This window comes from Syngnathus typhle, linkage group LG11 (genome assembly GCF_033458585.1).
Source record: "Syngnathus typhle isolate RoL2023-S1 ecotype Sweden linkage group LG11, RoL_Styp_1.0, whole genome shotgun sequence".
NCBI lineage: Eukaryota > Metazoa > Chordata > Actinopteri > Syngnathiformes > Syngnathidae > Syngnathus > Syngnathus typhle.
In genome coordinates, this window is record NC_083748.1 from 4,005,373 (window position 1) to 4,024,608 (window position 19,236).

General features: G+C 47.1%; 3 protein-coding genes across 9 annotated transcripts; 1 reads left to right on the forward strand and 2 right to left on the reverse strand.

Moving 5' to 3' along the window:
- Positions 1–1,249: 1,249 nt before the first annotated feature.
- Positions 1,250–8,946, reverse strand: brpf3a (bromodomain and PHD finger containing, 3a). Of its 6 annotated transcripts, none has more exons than XM_061290743.1 (13): positions 8,582–8,946; positions 5,705–7,201; positions 5,430–5,586; positions 5,206–5,334; positions 5,011–5,139; positions 4,631–4,943; positions 4,280–4,549; positions 3,590–4,096; positions 3,385–3,439; positions 3,216–3,304; positions 2,952–3,049; positions 2,709–2,863; positions 1,250–2,541 (listed from the first exon to the last, which is right to left on the reverse strand). In XM_061290743.1, exons 2-13 carry the CDS (start codon positions 7,177–7,179, stop codon positions 2,355–2,357), a joined length of 3,564 nt encoding a protein of 1,187 aa, XP_061146727.1. In that variant the 5' UTR covers positions 7,180–7,201; positions 8,582–8,946; the 3' UTR covers positions 1,250–2,354. The 6 variants fall into 6 exon arrangements, with proteins under 6 accessions (XP_061146727.1, XP_061146726.1, XP_061146725.1 ...); XM_061290742.1 differs by having other exon boundaries at positions 5,206–5,337; XM_061290741.1 differs by having other exon boundaries at positions 5,206–5,346.
- Positions 7,342–13,312, forward strand: si:dkey-183j2.10 (glutamate receptor U1). Of its 2 annotated transcripts, none has more exons than XM_061290748.1 (10): positions 7,342–7,680; positions 9,619–9,703; positions 10,662–10,693; positions 10,772–10,951; positions 11,019–11,242; positions 11,361–11,458; positions 11,601–11,818; positions 11,912–12,131; positions 12,240–12,484; positions 12,571–13,312. In XM_061290748.1, the coding sequence occupies exons 2-10, from the start codon at positions 9,643–9,645 to the stop codon at positions 12,682–12,684; spliced, it is 1,392 nt and encodes a 463-aa protein (XP_061146732.1). In that variant the 5' UTR covers positions 7,342–7,680; positions 9,619–9,642; the 3' UTR covers positions 12,685–13,312. The 2 variants fall into 2 exon arrangements, with proteins under 2 accessions (XP_061146732.1, XP_061146731.1); XM_061290747.1 differs by lacking the exon at positions 7,342–7,680 and adding an exon at positions 8,901–9,538.
- plch2b (phospholipase C, eta 2b) lies at positions 13,276–19,086 on the reverse strand. Its single transcript, XM_061290744.1, has 20 exons — positions 18,660–19,086; positions 18,048–18,194; positions 17,744–17,987; positions 17,470–17,599; positions 17,234–17,404; positions 17,083–17,176; positions 16,821–17,024; positions 16,615–16,735; positions 16,376–16,547; positions 16,204–16,314; positions 16,059–16,142; positions 15,884–15,984; positions 15,687–15,775; positions 15,426–15,611; positions 15,250–15,357; positions 15,057–15,181; positions 14,909–14,993; positions 14,670–14,816; positions 14,534–14,607; positions 13,276–14,468 (listed from the first exon to the last, which is right to left on the reverse strand). The coding sequence occupies exons 1-20, from the start codon at positions 18,943–18,945 to the stop codon at positions 13,485–13,487; spliced, it is 3,663 nt and encodes a 1,220-aa protein (XP_061146728.1). The 5' UTR covers positions 18,946–19,086; the 3' UTR covers positions 13,276–13,484.
- Between the last annotated feature and the right edge of the window lie 150 nt (positions 19,087–19,236).

The window sequence follows — 19,236 nt, forward strand, 5'->3', positions numbered from 1 at the left end:
TAGCGCTTCGCCCACCGCGCAACTGCACCGCGCTGGTCGCATTATTGTGACAGAGCCGTCGCTGAAATTTAGAAAATATTTTTAAAGTCCTGATGTACTTTCCAGAATTTAAGTGGACCTAAGTGCGCAGGGAGCTTAATTTGGTCCGATCGCGCAACTGCAGCGCACCGCCGAACACGCAACAGTCGCGTGTCGCCGACCGCGCAACTGCACCGCGCTGGTCGCATTATTGTGAAAGAGCCGTCGCTGAAATTTAGAAAATATTTGCAAAGTCCTGATGTACTTTCCAAAATTTAAGGGAACCTCAGTGCGCAGGGAACTTAATTTGGTCCGATCGCGCAACCGCAGCGCGCCGGGCGCTCGCTGTCGCACTGCTTTAAGAGCGTCTTTAAGAGGCTAATTTTCACAATATGTGCTGTTAGTTATTTTTCTCAACAGCAGCACCCCAATTATCTGTCATCATTGTGTTAGAATAATTAGTTTTGCTGAAGCGCTGGTCGGCCTGAAACCAGAGGTCACATATCTTCGCTCAAGTCAACATATGTGCCGGCTAGCCTTGGGGAGTCCTTATACTCCCTTCCTTGTCTTATCTGTGAGAGGCCCTCACTAGTTAGGAACAGAACATCTTTGTTCTTTGTTAGTTCAAGAGAAGTCCTTTCTGTGTTAATTGTTTTTGTCTGAGACAGTTTTTAGTTATCCCATATTTACTCAATGTTTGTTTAAGTAGACTTCATGCAAGTTATCTCACATCTACTTAACGTTTATTGGACTGTATGCACAAGAGGGACACGGCATCCAGGTTTGGAGATTGCAGCCGGGAACGAGGCTGCCAACCATCTAAGAACAGACTCTGCATTCCTGGGGTCACAGATCGACCAAGGCCATGCGGCCTCGCACCACACAACATTATTAGCTAGCTGAACAGCGTTGCTACAATCACACTCTCCCCTCCCTTTAGTGTTGTCACTTGAAATAGTCTTAATATTCTATGACTATAATAGTGTTAAACAAAAACTCTCCCAGGTTGCACTAGTACATAAGTGTTAAGTGTGCATAGCGGTTTTCTTGTAGCTGTGTACAGGTCAACATCAATCACACTAATAAACATATTGTTAAAGTAATCCTGAAAATGTTTCCATCTCATGGTTGATTTGGTGAATATCTTTTATGGTACACATTTTTCCCTTGTGCTTTAAATGGCATATATATAGTCTTCCATCCTCAATTAAAAAAAAAAAAGAGACAAGTATTCAGTTGATTGAAACAGCTTTTATTGTTTGAGAAAATATGGCCTCTTGCAGATGAGATCTGCCTCGGAAAGGCGAATGGTCTTGTGCCGTTTGACTTTTTATTTTTCTTAAAGAAAACCTCCTGACATGTCGTCACGGTTACAAAGAGCTACGAAGCATCGTACACACAAAAGTCTTTTCCCGTATTTGACTCATTGCTTTAAAATAGCACTGTTTTTTTTTGTTTTTATAAATTAAAATTCTAAAATTGCATTCCTTTTAAATTACTTCCTGTTAGCTGGTATAAACAAACATTTACATATGTACAAAACTACACAAAAACTACACTTTTTACTAAGCTTAGTAATCAGAGTCGCATAATATGTGCCACATGCATTCTTGCACACGCACGCACTGGAGCCAGTTTGTGCTTTTGAAGTCGATTCGAGTCGCTCGACCGCAGTAGTCTTTGTATGCACTTAGCAGGTACTCCACACATACAATATCACTTTCACAATATGGAAAAACGTAGGTACAGACTACAAGTCCCACATACTATATTATCACATCATGGCTGGACCACAATATATTAAGTGCAAAAAAATAAAAGAAAATCCAGTGCAACCTCCAAAATGAGCTTTTTCTGTGTCTTTTCTATAATGTGATGCTCCGTATAATATGAACAGTACAATTAAAGATCCTGTAAAGTGAATTGTGTGATTTGCCTTGTATGATTAGTAATGATTTTATTACAGAAACAGACTTAATAATTTCCTATTTGAAAAAAAGATATTTAAAACTAGAACAACTTGGAAGTCATCCACAGCTGATTTTAGGAGGTTCCACTGTAATGTTCTCTCAGGTCTACTATTGATAATGCTGTGTCTAAGTCCAGCCATAAGGCGAGTTTCAAGTGAGACTTTCACAAAATACAATCTAAATACATGTTTCCCTTTTCAGAGTTCAGTATTTACAAGTCTTGAATAACTTTGGCCAAAAAGTCAAAATAAAAATCATTTCATATAAACTCAGTGTTAACCCTCCACTACTTACCCTTCATCTTTAGAGCACCCGGAGAAGTTTGTATTTTGCTTGAGGTTCAACTCCCTAACCCCATAAATAAAGTCATATAAAGTTGGAGGTGGGGGTGAAGTTAAGGTTGCCTCGGATGCGGTTCAAGTGCATCATGGCTCGGTCGTACGCCGTGTGCACCGACTTGCGAACGCTCGGCTTCTTGCCTTCCATCAGGCGAAGTTTGTCCACCGTGTCATCCATTCCCATGGGCAGCAGTTTATCCCGAGGGAGCCACTGCCTGAAAATTATGGGGGAACTATTATGGGCAATTAACTTGAATTACATGTACACACATAGTTGGTCATCTGGAGTGCGTGCAAGCAAGACATTTGCAAGAGTTGGCCTGTACAACTCAACACATGGTGTCAGAAACCAGCATGTTGGGTCGGCCATTCCAGATCTTACCAGGTCCGTTTGGTGTCAAAGAAGAGCACCAGGAAGAGCTTTTGTCCAGTCTCAGTCCGCCTCCACTCGCCCAGCTTGAGCACCTCCACAGGAGGCACTGGGATGGGGATGCCGTTATGGAGGAGTCCTTCCTGGGGCATGTCTGGGTCAACGATCTGCCACGGGGTGGGGGATATATGAACAATCGCTCTTTCAGCGACTCGGCGGAAGCGAGGCTTTCGTGCGCCGTGGGCTCTTTCTCACCATGGCAGGGTATGATGGATATCCTCTGCATTTGGCCCACACCAGATCAAGAGGGGCCAATTCCGTCTTGCTGTCTGGACAAAGAAGTGTAAGCTTGCCTGTGGAAAACATGAAATAACAAATCAGAATTTATAATATACAAAGAGAAAAACTGCAGAATTTGACATGACCCAAAAATGTGATTTTCCAACATATAGGCTGAAACACTCAATTTGGAAAAGTCAAGTTGCAAGTTGTAAAAGGTGTGTGTGGTCTAGTACAAACCCGATTCAGAGATATCTCCAATGTCGTTGATGAGATCCTTGGCCAGCGCGGGTTTCCCTCGGCTGCGTTTTGGAGGTGACGCCAAGCAGCTGGACACAAATGGAGACAGAAAGAACATTATAACGCCACATCAGCGTCTGCCCCCAGAAGTTAAGTGCAAGCCACTTACTTGAGTTTTTGGTCTTCGTCGTGTTCCTCCGAGATGTGTTTTCCATTTGTTAGGTCTAAATAGAAAAACAAAGACATTTGGCATTTTTAGACGCCATGCTCCAGCCACATTAGCTCTTATAGACTTCGTTATGACATACCAAGCAAAATTCTATCTTGCTGAACTAAATAAATACAAGACCCAAAAACAAGCTCATCTCCCTCACCAGAGTGTTTGTCCGCCTCGCTGTCTGAGCTGTGGCCTTGAGATCTCAGGTGGCGTGAGTGAGGCGAGGGAGGAGTGGGTGGCAGGACGGTGATGTTGGCACGGGGTGAATGCGGACCGGCGGGGACGCCGTTGGTCGGATCCTCTGCCGCTTTGCCGTTGTGCTGCGACGGAGATTTCTTTTTACCAGCTCTCGCGCCGTTTTTGGCTTTCTTAAACAAGACGGATGTGCGCCGGCCGACGCCCAGCGCGGGTGAGGCTGGCGGCGTCCCCAAGGGCGTGCCCTCATGAACGGCCTCCGGTTGGGAAAACGGCGTTTCGCCCACTTCGGCCTCGTCCTCGCCCTGGCTTTTGTTGCCGCTTCGTGATGTTCTCTGTCGCTTGTAGGAGCGCCCGGGAGAGCGTCGGCCACCCGTTACGATGCCCAGGACAGGCGGTTCCAGCGGAGCGTCGCCAGGAAGCGGCGATGACGCCGGACATGTAAGTTCTAACACAGGAGGGGAGTCATCTGTAAGTAGAAAATAACGTTGGTGTCTAATGGGTGACTTTGGATGTTGATCCCTGTTTTACAAAGTAAACGTGTATGTTTTACACAACTTTACTGTGGAAAATTCACTCGCAGCTCTTGAGCTACAGCAATGATTCAGCTATTCTGCAAAATTTCGGTGTCATAGAAGCTTTTATATTTTACCTGCAGACACAATTCCATTATCCACAATCTTCCTTTTTGACTTCTTTTCTTTTGTCTCCTCCTCCTCCTCTTCCCCCTTGGCGTTAAGAGTCTGCTGCTGGTTCAGCTTCTGCCTCAGCATGTTGATTTCTCGCCGCAGTAGTCGAATGCGCTTGGTGCGTCCACCGCTTGTCCGCATGGTCGTCACCACGTCCAGTTTATCCAGCAAGGCCTTGAGCTGCTCATCTGTGCTCAGGTGAAGCCTGTTATCGGGGTCCAAGAGGGAGTCAACTGGTTGAGAGGGAAAATAAATGCGTAAGTGTGGATTTTGGTTGTGTCTGCCCAAGCAAACCTTACTAGATAGTGCCTCACCGTCATCCCAGGTACACTGCTGAAAGCCGTGCTTGTTGGGAGAATCGGGCAGGTGCATACCGGTGCTCGGGTCCAGGCCGATGCTCTGCGACTGCCTGTGGGCGTGGCGAAGGATGGCCCTGCCCACCTCGCGCAGCTGCAAGGCCGTTTTATGGAACATGGTGTCTTTGGAGTTGTACTTGAGGCAGTTGGAGATCATGAGCTCAAAGTCCTCCTCCAAGTCGGCGACAGAGCAGTAGGCGTGACCCTCCAGCTTGCCCCGCATGGTGGACAAGTCCATGGGCCGGGATACAAACTCCAGGTAGTCTGGGACCTCGTGAATGATTCGAATGCCGTTACTACCATGACTGTGAAACATGGCTGCAGCTAATGACACTAACCTCTGCTAGATTGACAGGTTGAGAAAAGATTTTGGCAGTGTCCTTCTCTTGCAGCTGCTCCAAAGTCGTCCGCAGGAGCACCAACGCCGGTGTTAGCTTCAGCTCCGTGGCAGCCTGCTGGACTTTCATCTGAAAAGCATAGTCCATCGTTTGATTATTTGGGTTTCGGTGAGAATTGGCAAAATCATGACCCACGTGTTCCCTCTTTAGCCGCTCTCTCTTGCGAATGAGTTCCACCAGTAGTCTGGCTCTTTCCAGGTCTTGCCTCAACTTCTGCCAGTAACGCAGCTCCTCTCGGGCAGCGCACAGTTTCTCATCCGGCTCCTTCTGAACACACTCACGGTGAACACACGTCGACCTAAATGTCAAGGTGTGTGTGTGGGGGGGGTATTATTTCATATTTTTCTACCGTTCCTCACCTGTTCGGTAGTCCGGTGGGCCTGCATGTGGGAGTGAAGTCGCCGTATTAGAGGCATCCCATTTCGCGACTGCCGCTTCAGTAGCCAGAAACTGTGAAGCCTTTGCATGAACTGATTCTTCCGCTGGACTTCTACTCCTGTGCAGATCTTGTTCAGCCTGTAGAGGAGACAAATGAATTGCCACAAGGACTCATCACGCCAAATACCATAAGCTAAGCATAGCTAGTTCAAATGTTCATCTAATTTGGTGGGTTGATGCATGATGATGGCCTCACCTGTGAGAGGGAATTTGAGGCACAAGCAGCACAGGCACATTGGAACGACGCGTGGGCCCTTTCGTGCTCTTCTTCTTCAGGCCCTTGGACGCCTTCTTTGCTGGTGGCGTTGGGGAGCTCTGAGTGTAAGAGCGCTGCCCCCTGTTTCCCCTTCCTCCAACCAGTCTCCCTTCCACCGACTCGTCTCCAGACCCGTCCCGTCGAGACCCCTCCGGGGAGTGGTGCTCGCAGTAGGCGGTCTTCTTCACCGAGAAGGTGGTCCCGTTGACGCCCGTCTCCCGTACAGGGTCTATTTTCATGTAGAGTCCGGCTTTCTGGGCGCAGGTGACGTGAAAGGCGCGGTAGCAGTTGGCTTTGTGGCACTGGATGGACGCGCCGCGGCCCTTCTGCTTGCACAGGTAACAGGTGAGCTTCCAGCGGGCGGTAGGGATGTTCGTCACGCCTTCCACAGGCTCCAGGAAGACTGTGTTGGCAAAGCACACTTCCGGGATCCAGATGGCACACACCACGTGGGCCCAGCGTCCGTCGCTGGTCTGCTTGAAGGCACCTCCTTGATTGGGACACAACACGCAATCTACAGGGCGGGAAGGCGACTGCAGGCAGCAGCGGCACAGCCACTGGCCCTCGGGTACATACGGCACGCCGTAGCACTCCTGGTGCACGGCCAGGTTGCAGATGTCGCAGAAGAGGATGACGTTGCTGTTCAGGCACTCGTCGTCCAGGCACACGCAGCAGAACGCGTCCTCGTCCACGGCGCACTGCGACAGTGCCAGGCTGCGAGATTCTAAGATGGACTCTCTTTCCAGACGGTCAATCAGAAGCTCGAAGGTGTCAGCGGACACGGACGCGTGGCCGTCGCACACTCGTTTCTGATTCACCATCTCCAGCCAGGCCAGGTCTTCCTCGTCCATGTCGTACTCTGCGACTCTGTCAAGCTCCTCACTGGACTTCTCAATGAAGCGGTAGTAGGCGGTGGGCAAAGGAGAGGCTTCCAGGGGGCTAACGGAGCTAAATGTACGGAAGGTGGGCTCTGGGAGCGGACTCTGCAACTGGAGGGAATTGGTGGATGCCGTTTGCGGCTGGGAGCCAAGTCGCTTGTTCTGCTGTGACACATTTTTGCAATTCTTCCTTCCTTTGTTGTTGGAGGGCTTCCTCCTCTGCGTCTGCACACTGTTCTCCTTGTTGCTGTTGCACTCCACAATGTCCTGGGCCATCATCTCATCCTCCGTGATCACCGGCAGGGGATCGCTGATGTTGATGCGGTGGAGCCTGCCCTCCAGGTCCACCTCCACGATCTTCTGCGCCTGGGCGTACGTCAGCGTCTCCCTAGAAGGAGAGAGCTGCAATTTGTAGGGTGAGGGCGAGCGCAACTGGCCCGCTGAGCCTCTCCCCCTGCCTCGCCCTCTGCCTCGGGCGCGGCCCATGTTGAGTGCGATTACAGCTGTCTTACATTCCCACCTCCTCGCCTTCTGCATGGGAGGGGCTTACACCGGCTACCTTAAACACAAGCAAAGGAAACATTTTTTTATAGCCATTAGGTTTGTTGGGTTTACAAATTAGCAGCAGCTAAAAGGGCTGGCTAGTGAAAAATAGCGCATACTTGATCGCTCTGTGAAGTTGTCCAGGTAGGGCAGTGCTTCTCAAATAGTGGGGCGCGTGTGACCCTGGGGAACAGGCTTTTTTTTTTTGGCAGTACTAAAATAAAGTGTAATTGCGCATCTACTACAGCAGGGGGCAGTGGCGCTCTCATTGTTACTTCTGTCACGTTTGCGACAGTGCAACATTTTACGACTTACAAGACAAGTTAGGATAGTCACGGTGGGGAGGGGGCGCTAATAGTTTTCTTCTTGCTAGGCGGGGGCGTAACAGAAAATAATTGAGAAGCACTGAGGTAGGGGCAGTTAGAGATTGCGTCTTAGTACATGCTCACTTACTTGAGGCCCTCTCAAAACAGGCTCATTTCCACGAGACATGAGGTATGGTGTTTAAAGTGTACTGTAGTTTGTGATTGTTTGGGTAATTTGTTGAAAACATGGAAAAATGCACATTACATCTACTTTAAAAGAACAAACAAATTGCTTAATTGATGGCCAAATACAGAATATCCTCATCCAGGTGTCTACATCTGGTCCAATGTAATGCAAAGGAGCTTTTTAACGATATGTTAAAATTATTACTGTTTCTTCTAGTTTGATTCTTGTGTCGCAAAATAAGGGAACAAAACTGTACTAGTCCGAAAATACTATTTTGGTGTGGTGAAAGGAGTATTAATTTTTTTTTTCAAAGGCTGATTTGTTGCAGTAACTTGAAGTATTTGGCGCTTGTTCGAGCTGTCCAGGAGTTCCTAATATTTTGGTCGGTATGACGTCCCTGCCTGTAAGGAGACGCCCCGTCCCTGTCCCTATTGGTCCAATCGGGAGCCAGTAACGCTATCACGTTCCTTAACGTCCAATCAAATTTCCGTATAATGTTTCCCCCCCCCCACCTGCTTGCTGTATATAGTTCGGTTGAGGAGCGCTAAATACCAACCCGAGTAGCTCGACGTCCGTCAGCCATTTTGAGCTCTGAACAGCAACAAGCGACAGTTACATTATGCCAACAGCAGCAATAATAATAATAATAATTGCATACCGTTCTGACACGCGGCATTACGATGTATGCATAAATTAGACGACATGACATGGGTATATTCACCGTTTGGAACGTTAGTGCGTTGCGATCGTTTGCTGCTGCTGCTGCTGCAAAAAAAGAAAATATGTCTACGGTAGCGTTTCTCTGTCGGGCAAAGCACCAAACACACATACACACAGACTCGTAGAACAAAATGGCTATTTTCCGAGTAAGACACCAAACATCGAATATGTCTGCCTTACTTACCGTGAAAAGTGGCTCTCAGCGGTGCGAATGTCAAACAGGAGGGAGGGTGGAGAAGGGAAAAAAAAGGACCTCGCTAAATGTCAGCTCAGGCTTGAACCACCGCGGCGGACATGCTAGCTGTTACCCTAGCTAGCCGGTCATTTCGGGAGCGACGCGGCGTCATCTTCGTTTCAACCGCTCTGGTTACGATGAAGCACCCAAACCCAGACGCTCACATGGCTGTGACTTAAACCTCCCCAGCGGTGCCGGTCCACGGCCATACGGTCGCGTAACCGCAAAGATATCAAATTAATGTACCTAGGATATGGCTACATTTTCGGTTAGGATGGCTCGAAAAGTACGACCCTTCAACGTAGTCAGCCAATCAGGGGCCGCCGCTTTGCTTCGCGGACAACGCGCACCATCTTGTGATTGGTCGATTTGGCAAATCGAGTTCACCGCACTCGATCGGGCAATAGTAACGTGGAAAAGCGATGAGAATAACAACAGCGCGTCTCTCTCGCGCCTTTTGGCCGTGTCCTCAACGTTTTTACACTACATTGCAGTGAACACTATTGCCACTAATTCCAAAGTGAATATTACCATTTTGCGTCTAAAGTCTCTCTCCCCTTCTAAAACATTTAGAATTTTACACCCTGAATACTAATACTACAGTATATGGTCCCAAAAACATATTTTGTAACAGTGGCACACGTACAATAAACAGCTGTCTTGCAGACACATTTTCAGAACAAGGCCCAACTATTTACCTGGATGTTTGATTTCATAGTCATTTTCCACATAGTCGGTCCCCATTAATATTTCTCTCACCACTGCAAATCTCTTTCACAAACTCCTCCCACCAACCAAGCATCACTGCTGATGATCACCAATTTGGCAACCCTCACATCACTCTGTGGCTCAATTCAGTTCGTCGACGTCCCAGACCAGCGGTCAGGTGCCGTGTTAAAATTAAAAGTAGGCTATAATTTGCTTTGCTTATGTATTATTGAAAATTGGGTGTATGTGATGGTGACTTTACTTTTTACTAATTATAGGCATAGCAACATCAAATCTTCAGGATGCTGTTTGTTTTTTTATCATCTGTTTGGTTCCTCTTCAACATTGGGACAAGCACTGCAGGTAAGGAATATGCATAGATAGCACTGAATTTAGTTCAAAATCCCAGAAATGGTAATATTATACAATAATAAATTTATTTATCTCAGTGGACTAAGTTTGAGCATATCCGCCTCACACAAAACATGCATGCTAGTTTTAAGGCTCTGAATTGTCTATATTTGCGTGTGAATGGGAATGTTGCATTGTGATTAGCTCGTGACTTGTCTAGCGTGTACTCCAGCCTCTAGCAAATGAAGATGGTACAGTGTAGAAAATGGGTAATTATTTTTATATTCTGTTTGAAAAAAGAAGCATTATTGATAGTGCACTGTGCATAGATTTTAACCAGATGGGAAAATATCTGAAATATGTTCGGGGGGGGGGGATTTCAAGCATATGCGACACACAGCATGTGGCAACTTCCTCTGGCCCATCATCAAACTCCACAAAGTGTTGAATATTCGTCAACTCTGCAAACGTCCACATCCTGTTGGACTGCTGAGAAAGATGAAAAGCTGTTGACTTTTCATGCAAAAAATGGTCATAAATCATCAATTTAGAAAGAGTGAGGGTGGGTGGGGGTTCCCGTAAACAAAGGGCTTGTGTGTCTCAGTGACATGGGGTTGGAAGTTCCTGTAGAAGTGTCAACTTTTTGAAAAGGACAATCCGCGAGGGCTTTGGCCCGGACTGGCGCTTTTGATACTCTTTTGACTGGCCTCTCATGTCCTTGTGCCATGACACTGACATGCTTTGAATGGACACGCCGCTGAGGACTGAAAAGTGCGGCCTTATCAAGGAGCCAGAGTTGTCAGATCACCATGACGCAGGAAGGAGACATTTGTGTGTTCACCTCAAATGCACAAAGCAAGCTTTGATTTTGCTACATCTATTTTCTGGAATACTTGTTTTCATTACTGTCATGGGTGATCTTAAAAAAAAAAAAATCCATCCATTTTGTAATTTCTATTGTCTTCCCCAGGGCAATCTGATCTGAGAATTACAACAATCCTGGTAACGCTCTTATTTCTTCCATTCATAACGATCTTTACGACTTAGGTGTTGACGTGCTAACCTTTAAACAAACTTTAGCAAGAGCCTTACACAATGTCCAAAGGCTCCCAGCTGGAAGGCTTCTGCATGGACCTGTTGTCTGAAGTAGCCAAAAAACTGGACTTCAGGTACATAGTCCACCTGGTGAAGGATGCCTCGTATGGCAGACAGGATGACAACGGACATTGGAACGGGATGGTTGGCGAAGTGGTGCGAGGGGTAAGAAAATGACCCAAAGGGTGTTATCATGTGACACGGATGAGCTTGATTGTAAGGTTCTCCGCAGGAGGCCGATTTGGCAATCGCACCGCTGACCCTCACCGCGGCTCGGGAGAAGGCGGTAGGCATGACCAAACCCTTCATGCAGACAGGAATAAGCATCCTGCTGAGGAAGGACATCTCTGAGGGGACGGGCTTCTTTGATTTCCTCACTCCCTTTTCAGCCGAGACTTGGGCTGGTATTATCATCGCCTACCTGGGAACTGCTGTCTGCATCTCTATTGTGGCCAGGTTGGTAGTACAAGCATAATTTGCATAATATCACAATGTCCATGACCAGTCAGCTAGACTGGGCAAAACACTCGCTCACACAGGCAGACAGTTATCTATTTTTTTTTCATCCCTGCAGGGTCAGCCCGAGTGAGTGGAGTCAACCTGAGAGCGAGCGGAGCACGTTCAGCCTTGCACACAGTCTGTGGTACGCCGCCGGGGCGCTAACGCTACAAGGTAACGAGCACAGGATGACATCATGCGACCCACTACATTGCTTTCTTTTGAGCCAATAACCTTAATGTGGTAGCCTTCAAACACTGCCGATCCTTCCGTCGATTTATTCTTATTTTTAAATGATGTTGTGGTGTGTTGCCAGGTGCTGGCCCGCATCCCAACGCGCTGTCAGGACGTGTGGTCTGCTGCAGCTGGTGGCTCTTTGCTGTGGTCATTCTGGCTTGTTATTTCTCCAACCTCAGCTCATCCAAAAGCGCCGAGTCCACTCAGCTGAGCGTGAAAGGCTTCGAGGACTTGGCTAATCAAGATGTGATTGAATACGGATGTTTGAGCGCCTCGTCCACGCTGGCCTTCTTCAAGGTGCGCGTGATGGACTGTTTGTTTCTCTTCCGGTTTCTCGCTTAATAGTGGCCTTCATTTCATCTCTGTCTGGACTTTTCCTTTGTCGGGCAGAATTCCGACAACCCGGTGTATCGCAGGATCTACGAGCACATGGAGAGAAGTCAAAGTCTTGTATCATCCATGGATGAAGGCATCCGGCGTGCAAAGGAAGGCAACTTTGCCTTCATCGGTGAGTCGGTGTCCCTGGACTTGGCGGTGGCACGCCACTGCGATCTGGTCAGAGCTCACGAGGTGGTCGGCATGAGAGGATACAGCATCGCCGCCAGGCTGGGTGAGCCCTCGTATTCAACGTGCTACATTTATTTGGACTTAAAAACACGTTTCTGAATTTACATGACAGGATCATTTTTGTCATCTAACCAACTTTTTCTTCTCCAAGAATCTCCAATCATAAAGAATCTGAGTGTAGCCATCCTGCAGCTGAGCGAGGCGGGCGAGCTGGCTTATCTGCAGAGCAAATGGTGGGCCAGCAGCTGCATGGTGGACAAGGCTAAGGCGGCAGCTGTGCAACCGCATAGTCTCAAGGGAATGTTTGTGGTCCTTGCGTTGGGCCTCACGCTTGGAATGCTGCTGGCCATCCTGGAGCTCGCCTCCAGGAGTCGCAGCAGTGCAGTGGAGCAGAAGGTACGGTCACGTCTCGGAAAAATGGAACGATGCAAGGATAGTCATTGATACAAAAAAAAATCATTACGTTTTCATTGTGTCCACAGATATCCTTCTGCCGGGTGCTGACTGAAGAGCTCGGCTTGCGTTTCAGGAACAAAAGCAACAGTGCAACAAAGCGAGCTGAAGAGCTCGCTGATAAAGAAACAGAAAAAGCATAGAATCATTCGTCACTTACTGACAAATGGGTTATAACTTATAAAAACCTCTAACAATAATAGCTCAGTAATAATTCATCCAAATACACAAATAATTAACAACTAATCGTGAGCTGAAATAACACTTTGCATAAAACTAAAAACGAAATACCGTTTTTTTCCATGTATAATGCGCCCCCATGTATAATACGCACCCTAAAAATGGCATGTCGATGCTGGAAAAAAGCCTATACCCATGTATAATACGCACCCAAATTTTGACTCCTACTTAAGTCTGTAAACGTAAAATTATTTCAGAAAAAAGATCATCTTTGGGAACAACCGGATGTTATTCTGCCGGTCAGTATCACTGCGCATGCCCTAGCAAACTTGATAGCGAAGAAATGTTTCAGATTTGTGTACAGCAAACGGAGCGTGTTTGAAGTGAACGGCAGAGAAGAAAGCGCATCTGTAATGGCGGCCTCCGTATCATATCCGGACTAAAAAAAAAAACAACAATTTTTTTTGGACCCATGTATAATGCGCACCCCAGATTTTAGGACAATAAATTTGTTAAATTTTGCGCATTATACATGGAAAAAAACGGTAGAATGAATTTGAAGGTAAAGTAAAATAAATTGTCTGTCTCATATTTTTGTTGTTTTTTCTTTCTTACACGCTTAGAAAAAGGATGTTATTGGTACAAAAATGAAAATGTGTTGTGAGCATTCGATGACATCACTCACTAGGCCACACCCCCTTCAAGGCACACATCAACACGTCTACTACCTGTTGTGACAAAGCCCTTCTAGTCCTAACTGTTTTCACAAATCCTGACTATCAAACACAAGCGGTGATTTACATCGGATCGCTCGCATCTTTTCGTCAAAAAGCGCCTTCATCTCTCTCTGCAGGGTGCCGATGCACTCCTCCGAACCCACCGCAACAGGGGCAACAGTGAAGTCCAGGCTGTCCGAGCTGCCCCCGCTGCTGGATGAGCTGTCAGACAAGCACAGACCGTTTGGTACGGTCCTCACCTGTCGGCCCATGTCCTTGCAGGTGCTCTGGACTCGCCAAGTCTGCCATTGGGAAGCGGGTTTGCGGTTCACCATGGGTGTGACGGGGGAGGTGTTGGGTTTTCGGGGGCAGCTGTATGAGCGGACTTTTGTTCGTATTGGGATGGAGGGTCTGGGGGTGGCCAGGGCCTCCAAAGTCCTTCTGACTCGAGCTGGGGATGGCGGGGGGATTAGAGATACAAGTTTGGCTTCAGAATTCAACGGATCTTGCGTTATTGAGGGCGGTTCCTCCGATGGTTTCGGGTTAGTCTGTGCTTCTGCTTGGACCAGCACAGGAAGCTCAGGCTCCTCTGGTCCAATTGTGGGAAGTGTCTGTAGCTCAGCAACTTCAGACAAAGACTGATGCTCACTGTTATCTGGGCTGTCCAGGTCAAAGCTGTATTGAGGCATCAACGTGGGCACCGGGTTTGACTCCGTGGAGGACATCTTGCTGAAGATCCCTCTTCTTGGATCATGAATTTTCACACGGTGGGCACGTCTGACTGGTTCACTCATGATCCCTTTGTGCATGGCAGCCCTGGTAGCGGGCCCTTGCACCAGCGAGGACATTTCTCCATTCCTGCTGTCTTGGGAGAAGGAGTCGACATCCTTACGGAGGTACAGAGGGGGCCAGTCTTCCGAGGACTGCACGGACGACTCGACGGATGCCTGCTTATTGGGTCCCTTCATGTGCTTCTGGGCGGCTTTTTGGATTTGCTTTCTGGCTACTTGCACAGCATTTGCTGGCCTTACCTATGACACAAAATATTGCATCACTTTAAAGTTAAATATGCGTTAAATATTCCCAAAGAACCTACCTTGCCATCAATGATAGCAACGTGAACAAAGATGGAAGACTCCGCCATCCCTTCCAAGTACACATGTCGATACCCTACAAGTTGAGAGATGGTTGTTTACTATTCACTGCGAGTCAGCACTTACAGACAGTCTTACCTGGCATTATGCTGGTGAAGGCTATTGTCCTCTGGCCAATGAAATCTCTTCCAATTGGATCATGATCCCAGACTTGGAAGCGCACCAAAGCAATCTGGGGCATTAGAACGTGGAAGACAAGAGTCTCCTCCCACATCGGGTTGAAACCTGACGGACAATCCATCATTCGTACTTTTGAAACTTGGCAATACTATACGAATACCCATTGTCATCAGGTCAAAGATCAGGTCTAAGTATACCGTTATCATTCACCACCCTAGTCTGCTGCTTTGAACAGTCAACGGGTAGTCCGATGATCTCAACCTCCACAAAAGGATCAATGATCTGGAAATGGCATAGACAAATCAAGGCTGAAAAGAAGTATGCTATGGACTATTTGATACTGACCTCTCCTCTGTCCCCAAACATGGAGTCTTTGGGTTTGGGAAGCTGCTGTCCGCTAATAATCTTCAGTATTAACTGAATCTTCTTTTGTCCAGGTAGTGGATCCTCCACATTGGGATTAAAGGCACCTGAGGGGGGAAAAAACTAGTCTGATCGAAAAGAAACGCTCATCAACTTGTTACGAACGTTTGCATACCTTTCCGCATGATTTTAGGCTTCAGAATGTACCCGCAGTTTGCGTTGCTTGAGAACTTGGCTTGGTTCAGTTCAAGCATGCGACCCTCTGTTTGATAGTTCATAGCAACTGGAAAACAATGTATCCAATAAGAAACCATCTATGTATCATCACATTTATTTATGATCTAATTTTACCCATGTGACATCCTGCGTTCCAGTAGGGTTGCGGGTTGAAGTTACTGGAATCCACCCGATAGTTGGAAGGGTAGACCCTCAGTAGTTGACGCTGGTTGAAGCGCACCAGATGACCTGGTTTCAGCAGCACGATCTGGTTCATGACCGTTTCGTTGAGCGAGGACACTTGCCAGCTGTTTGTAAAGGCTGCCAGACAAACAAAACAAAAACATTACAAATATCCTTTGCTATTCCCAGACCGTCAAGACAAACAAACGTTACCTTGCGTTTCTATGTCGTGCACTCGGACTGATTTCGTGTACTTGACAAGGTCGGATAGCGCACGGGACAGCCTCATTGTCTTCCTCTTCCTGAAGACAATGATACAAAAATAAACTAGTGATGCTTACATATTACGGATAATTAACTTGAAGTACTTGTACATGAATAATTTGAACTCCCAATTGTAAGATCCTTACTTAGGGTGATAAACAATTTGTGTCCTGTCCCTGCTGGTGCTGCTGTAGTCTGACTCTCCATCAGATCTGACCTTACTCCTCATGCGCATTCTCTTTTTCCTCTGTAACAATATTAATTATTACACTCAATTATATTTCCCAAGCACGGCCAAGCCCTTAGAGCCAAGAAGAAGACCTTGCGTTTAAAGCTCCTCATGATGGATCTGCCGAAGCGCTTCTTCTTCTTGGGCTGCTGATCAGCTAGGCCGCTGTTTTCCTCCTAAAAGAGTTGGATGGTAAAAACCGGACGCATGTAATCAAAATGTCACAGATGAATTTACCTGGGGATCTTCCTCCACATCGTCCTCCTCTTCTTCTTCATCTCCGGTGTCTTCATCCGACACATCGCCTTCTTCTGAATTCGGATCCAGGTTTGCTGGCAGCTTCTTTCCCTGAAACACCACAAAGCTAAGTAGCTAAGTAAATAGATTGTTGTGAATTAGTTAGTCTCACCTTGACTAATATTTTTCCCTTGAGGATTTCAGGAGAGGGCAACTTTTTGCATTCATGCGTGTTGACATTGGACAGGTCCAGCTTCTCCTGAAGCACCTCTATCAGATATTCTGCCATTTTTTTCTGCTGAGGCACAGTGCAGTGGTTCTCGATGGATAAAATCACCGGGTACCTGCCATCAGGGAGGAAGAGAAACATTTGTTACCTGGACTGGCTAATTTAAACGAATGAGCACATACTGTGATTTGGTGAAGGCGTATTTGTTGATGGTTTCGATGACATCTTTGAAAAGGATTTTGGATGTCAAAGTGTAGCCGTGGTGAATAATGGGCTCGCCATCAGGTCCGTCCCAGCAGTCCACTGAAGAAGAACAGAGGTGGCAAAAGTACTCACACCCTGTTTGTACTTTGATAAGTAAAGATTCAAGTCTCGTAAATAAGCACACCTTCCACGCAACGACAGCCGGCCTGAAGAACATAAGCGTACATCTCCACGCTGGATTGAGAGAGCAGCTGGTCTCCAGTTAGGTAGGTGTTGTGCGACGTGGCAATGAAGTAGTTGCACAACGGCTGCGTCATGTCCTGATTCACTTGGTTGTGCTCCGGATTGAAGATGTCGCCGCCGGGACTTCGCATGTAGTTGGTGAAACCTGGACGGGGGAGAAGAATTCATCGGATGCTTTTCTCCAACGGCTGTCATGCTCGTACCGTCAATTCCAAGAACCAGGCGTTGGAGGTTGTTAGGGCATGGCTCAAACTTGGTCACAATTTCCGTCAGGTGCTCCCTGGCAAGACCTCGCATCTGTCGACCAAACATCGGTTTGATGATGCGTGCAAACTTTTCCAAACATCATCGTACCTTCTGCTCGTTCTCCAGGAAGCGGGCAAGGTCGTGCAAGTCCATGACTTCTTTTTGGTTGCTGTAAGAAATCATAATGAGGTAGAGATCTCGCCGTGTGGAGATCATCTTGTAGAAGGAGCAGAACTCCTCAAATCCCAAAGAGCCTTGGTTCTCGTCTGTGTCTGCCTCCTGCAAAATAAGATGGAGCTCTAAATTGTGACTATGTCATCATAAGGTGTGATGGTTCCCATTACCTGAAACATCTCACGGACTTTCTGCTTGGGTAGATTCACGTTGAGCCTGTGAAGCAGCTGGTGGACTTCTCCGATGCTCAGAGTGCCGTCTCCGTTTTTGTCTGCTTCCGAGAAAGTCTGCTGAAGCCACGTGAGAACTGAAGTTAAGGAAGCTGACTAGCAAGAAGTTATTGAGTAGAGGGAAGTGACAAAATACTTTGATATTGTAATTTTTTAAAAAATGTTTACTTAAATTGTGTCTTCTATTTTTTATTTTTGCCTACTAAAAGGATATTGATCACGGGTGCGCTGCCTCCGTGCAAAGCTGTCTTCGTCTCTGATGCCGGCCATGAGGTATTTGAGTCCGGTAATCCAGGTACGGGCCTCCTCGCCATTGGAGCTAACCAAGTCCAGGGACTTGACGCGCTCGCCGTAATAAATACTGAAGCAGCAATTTGGGTCAAAGCGGTTGTCGGCGTACCTGCGGAAAACCTCTGACTTTTTCCCCTCGCGGATTTCGTGGATGGAGTCGATTGTAACTGAAACAAGATGAGAAATATTTCTAATTGCTAAACCGATGAAAAATCATCAAATCTTACTTTTGGCTTTGTTTTGTTTCCTGGAGGGACGCCAGCGGATGCATGAGCGGTGCTCATCCAAGTAGTAGAAGCGGGCATGTCCTTTCTTCTTTCCTTTCATTTTGGTCATCTGTGTCCCGGTTTGCATCGTGCACATGCACCTCTCCACTATAAAGGAGCCCCCGCACACAAAAGAAAAACATTACATACATTAAAATAATAATGCATCAACGTGCACAAATAAATTCTCCTGGATTCCGATTCTAAAAACTAGTTATCTGATCTTCAGTAAACTATTGGCCTCTCTTTGGACAGGGGTGTGTAGACTTTTGGCCATATTTGCACCTGCCTCCATAATTGTCTGCACACATGCCGTGTCAACAGTGTGTGTGCGCATGCCAAGATCAGGTGACCCTACTTGTTTGTAATCTGAAAACTACATGTGACGCATCTTGCAGCTAATCCCAAAGGATTGTCTCCAGTCCATATGCCCATTATTGACTCAAAGGCCTCGTCTATTCTAATGCAAATGTCCGATCTGTGCTAAAATCACAAATGCTTCTTTTCTATAGCAAGTCATTCTAACTATTGCAACCGAATCTGCACAAACGTTTTTTAAAAAGTGAGTCTTACCAAATTGTCCCAGTCTCCATTTGGGTTGAGCAACCACACTCCCACCAATCCAGAAAAACTCCTCAGCCAGTCTGGAGATCGAGGTCTTCTGCCACAGTCTGGGGGAGCTCATGATGGACATGACTGGTGAATTTGGAGGGTTGGGGGGTAGCTTGGGAGAACCCCCAGACTGGAAGGTGCTCATTCTTGGTGACGGGCTGCTACTCATCCCAGGTGACGGAGGTGCCATCCCCGGAGAGGCGTTCATCCCTAAAGTGGATATTTGTGTCCAACTTTTCTGTCCCATGAGATCCGCCGCCACTCTTCTCTGCAAAGTTGACGTCCTACATGCATGTCCTCATCACATGGGTTCTTTGTCATCCTCCGAGGTAAAAGGCAACCTCAGGTGGCCCGTGCATTGTTGCTCGTAGGGACGAGGAGTGCTGCATGTGACCGACCCGCCGCCTGTAAATCTCTCTCAAGCACTAATCCCGAAGTGAGGCTCCGGTCTTGCTTTCATGGAGGGATTTTCACACGACCATTAGAAAGGAGGAGCAAATAAATAATCACTCCATTCTGTCCTGTCAATTATGAAGAC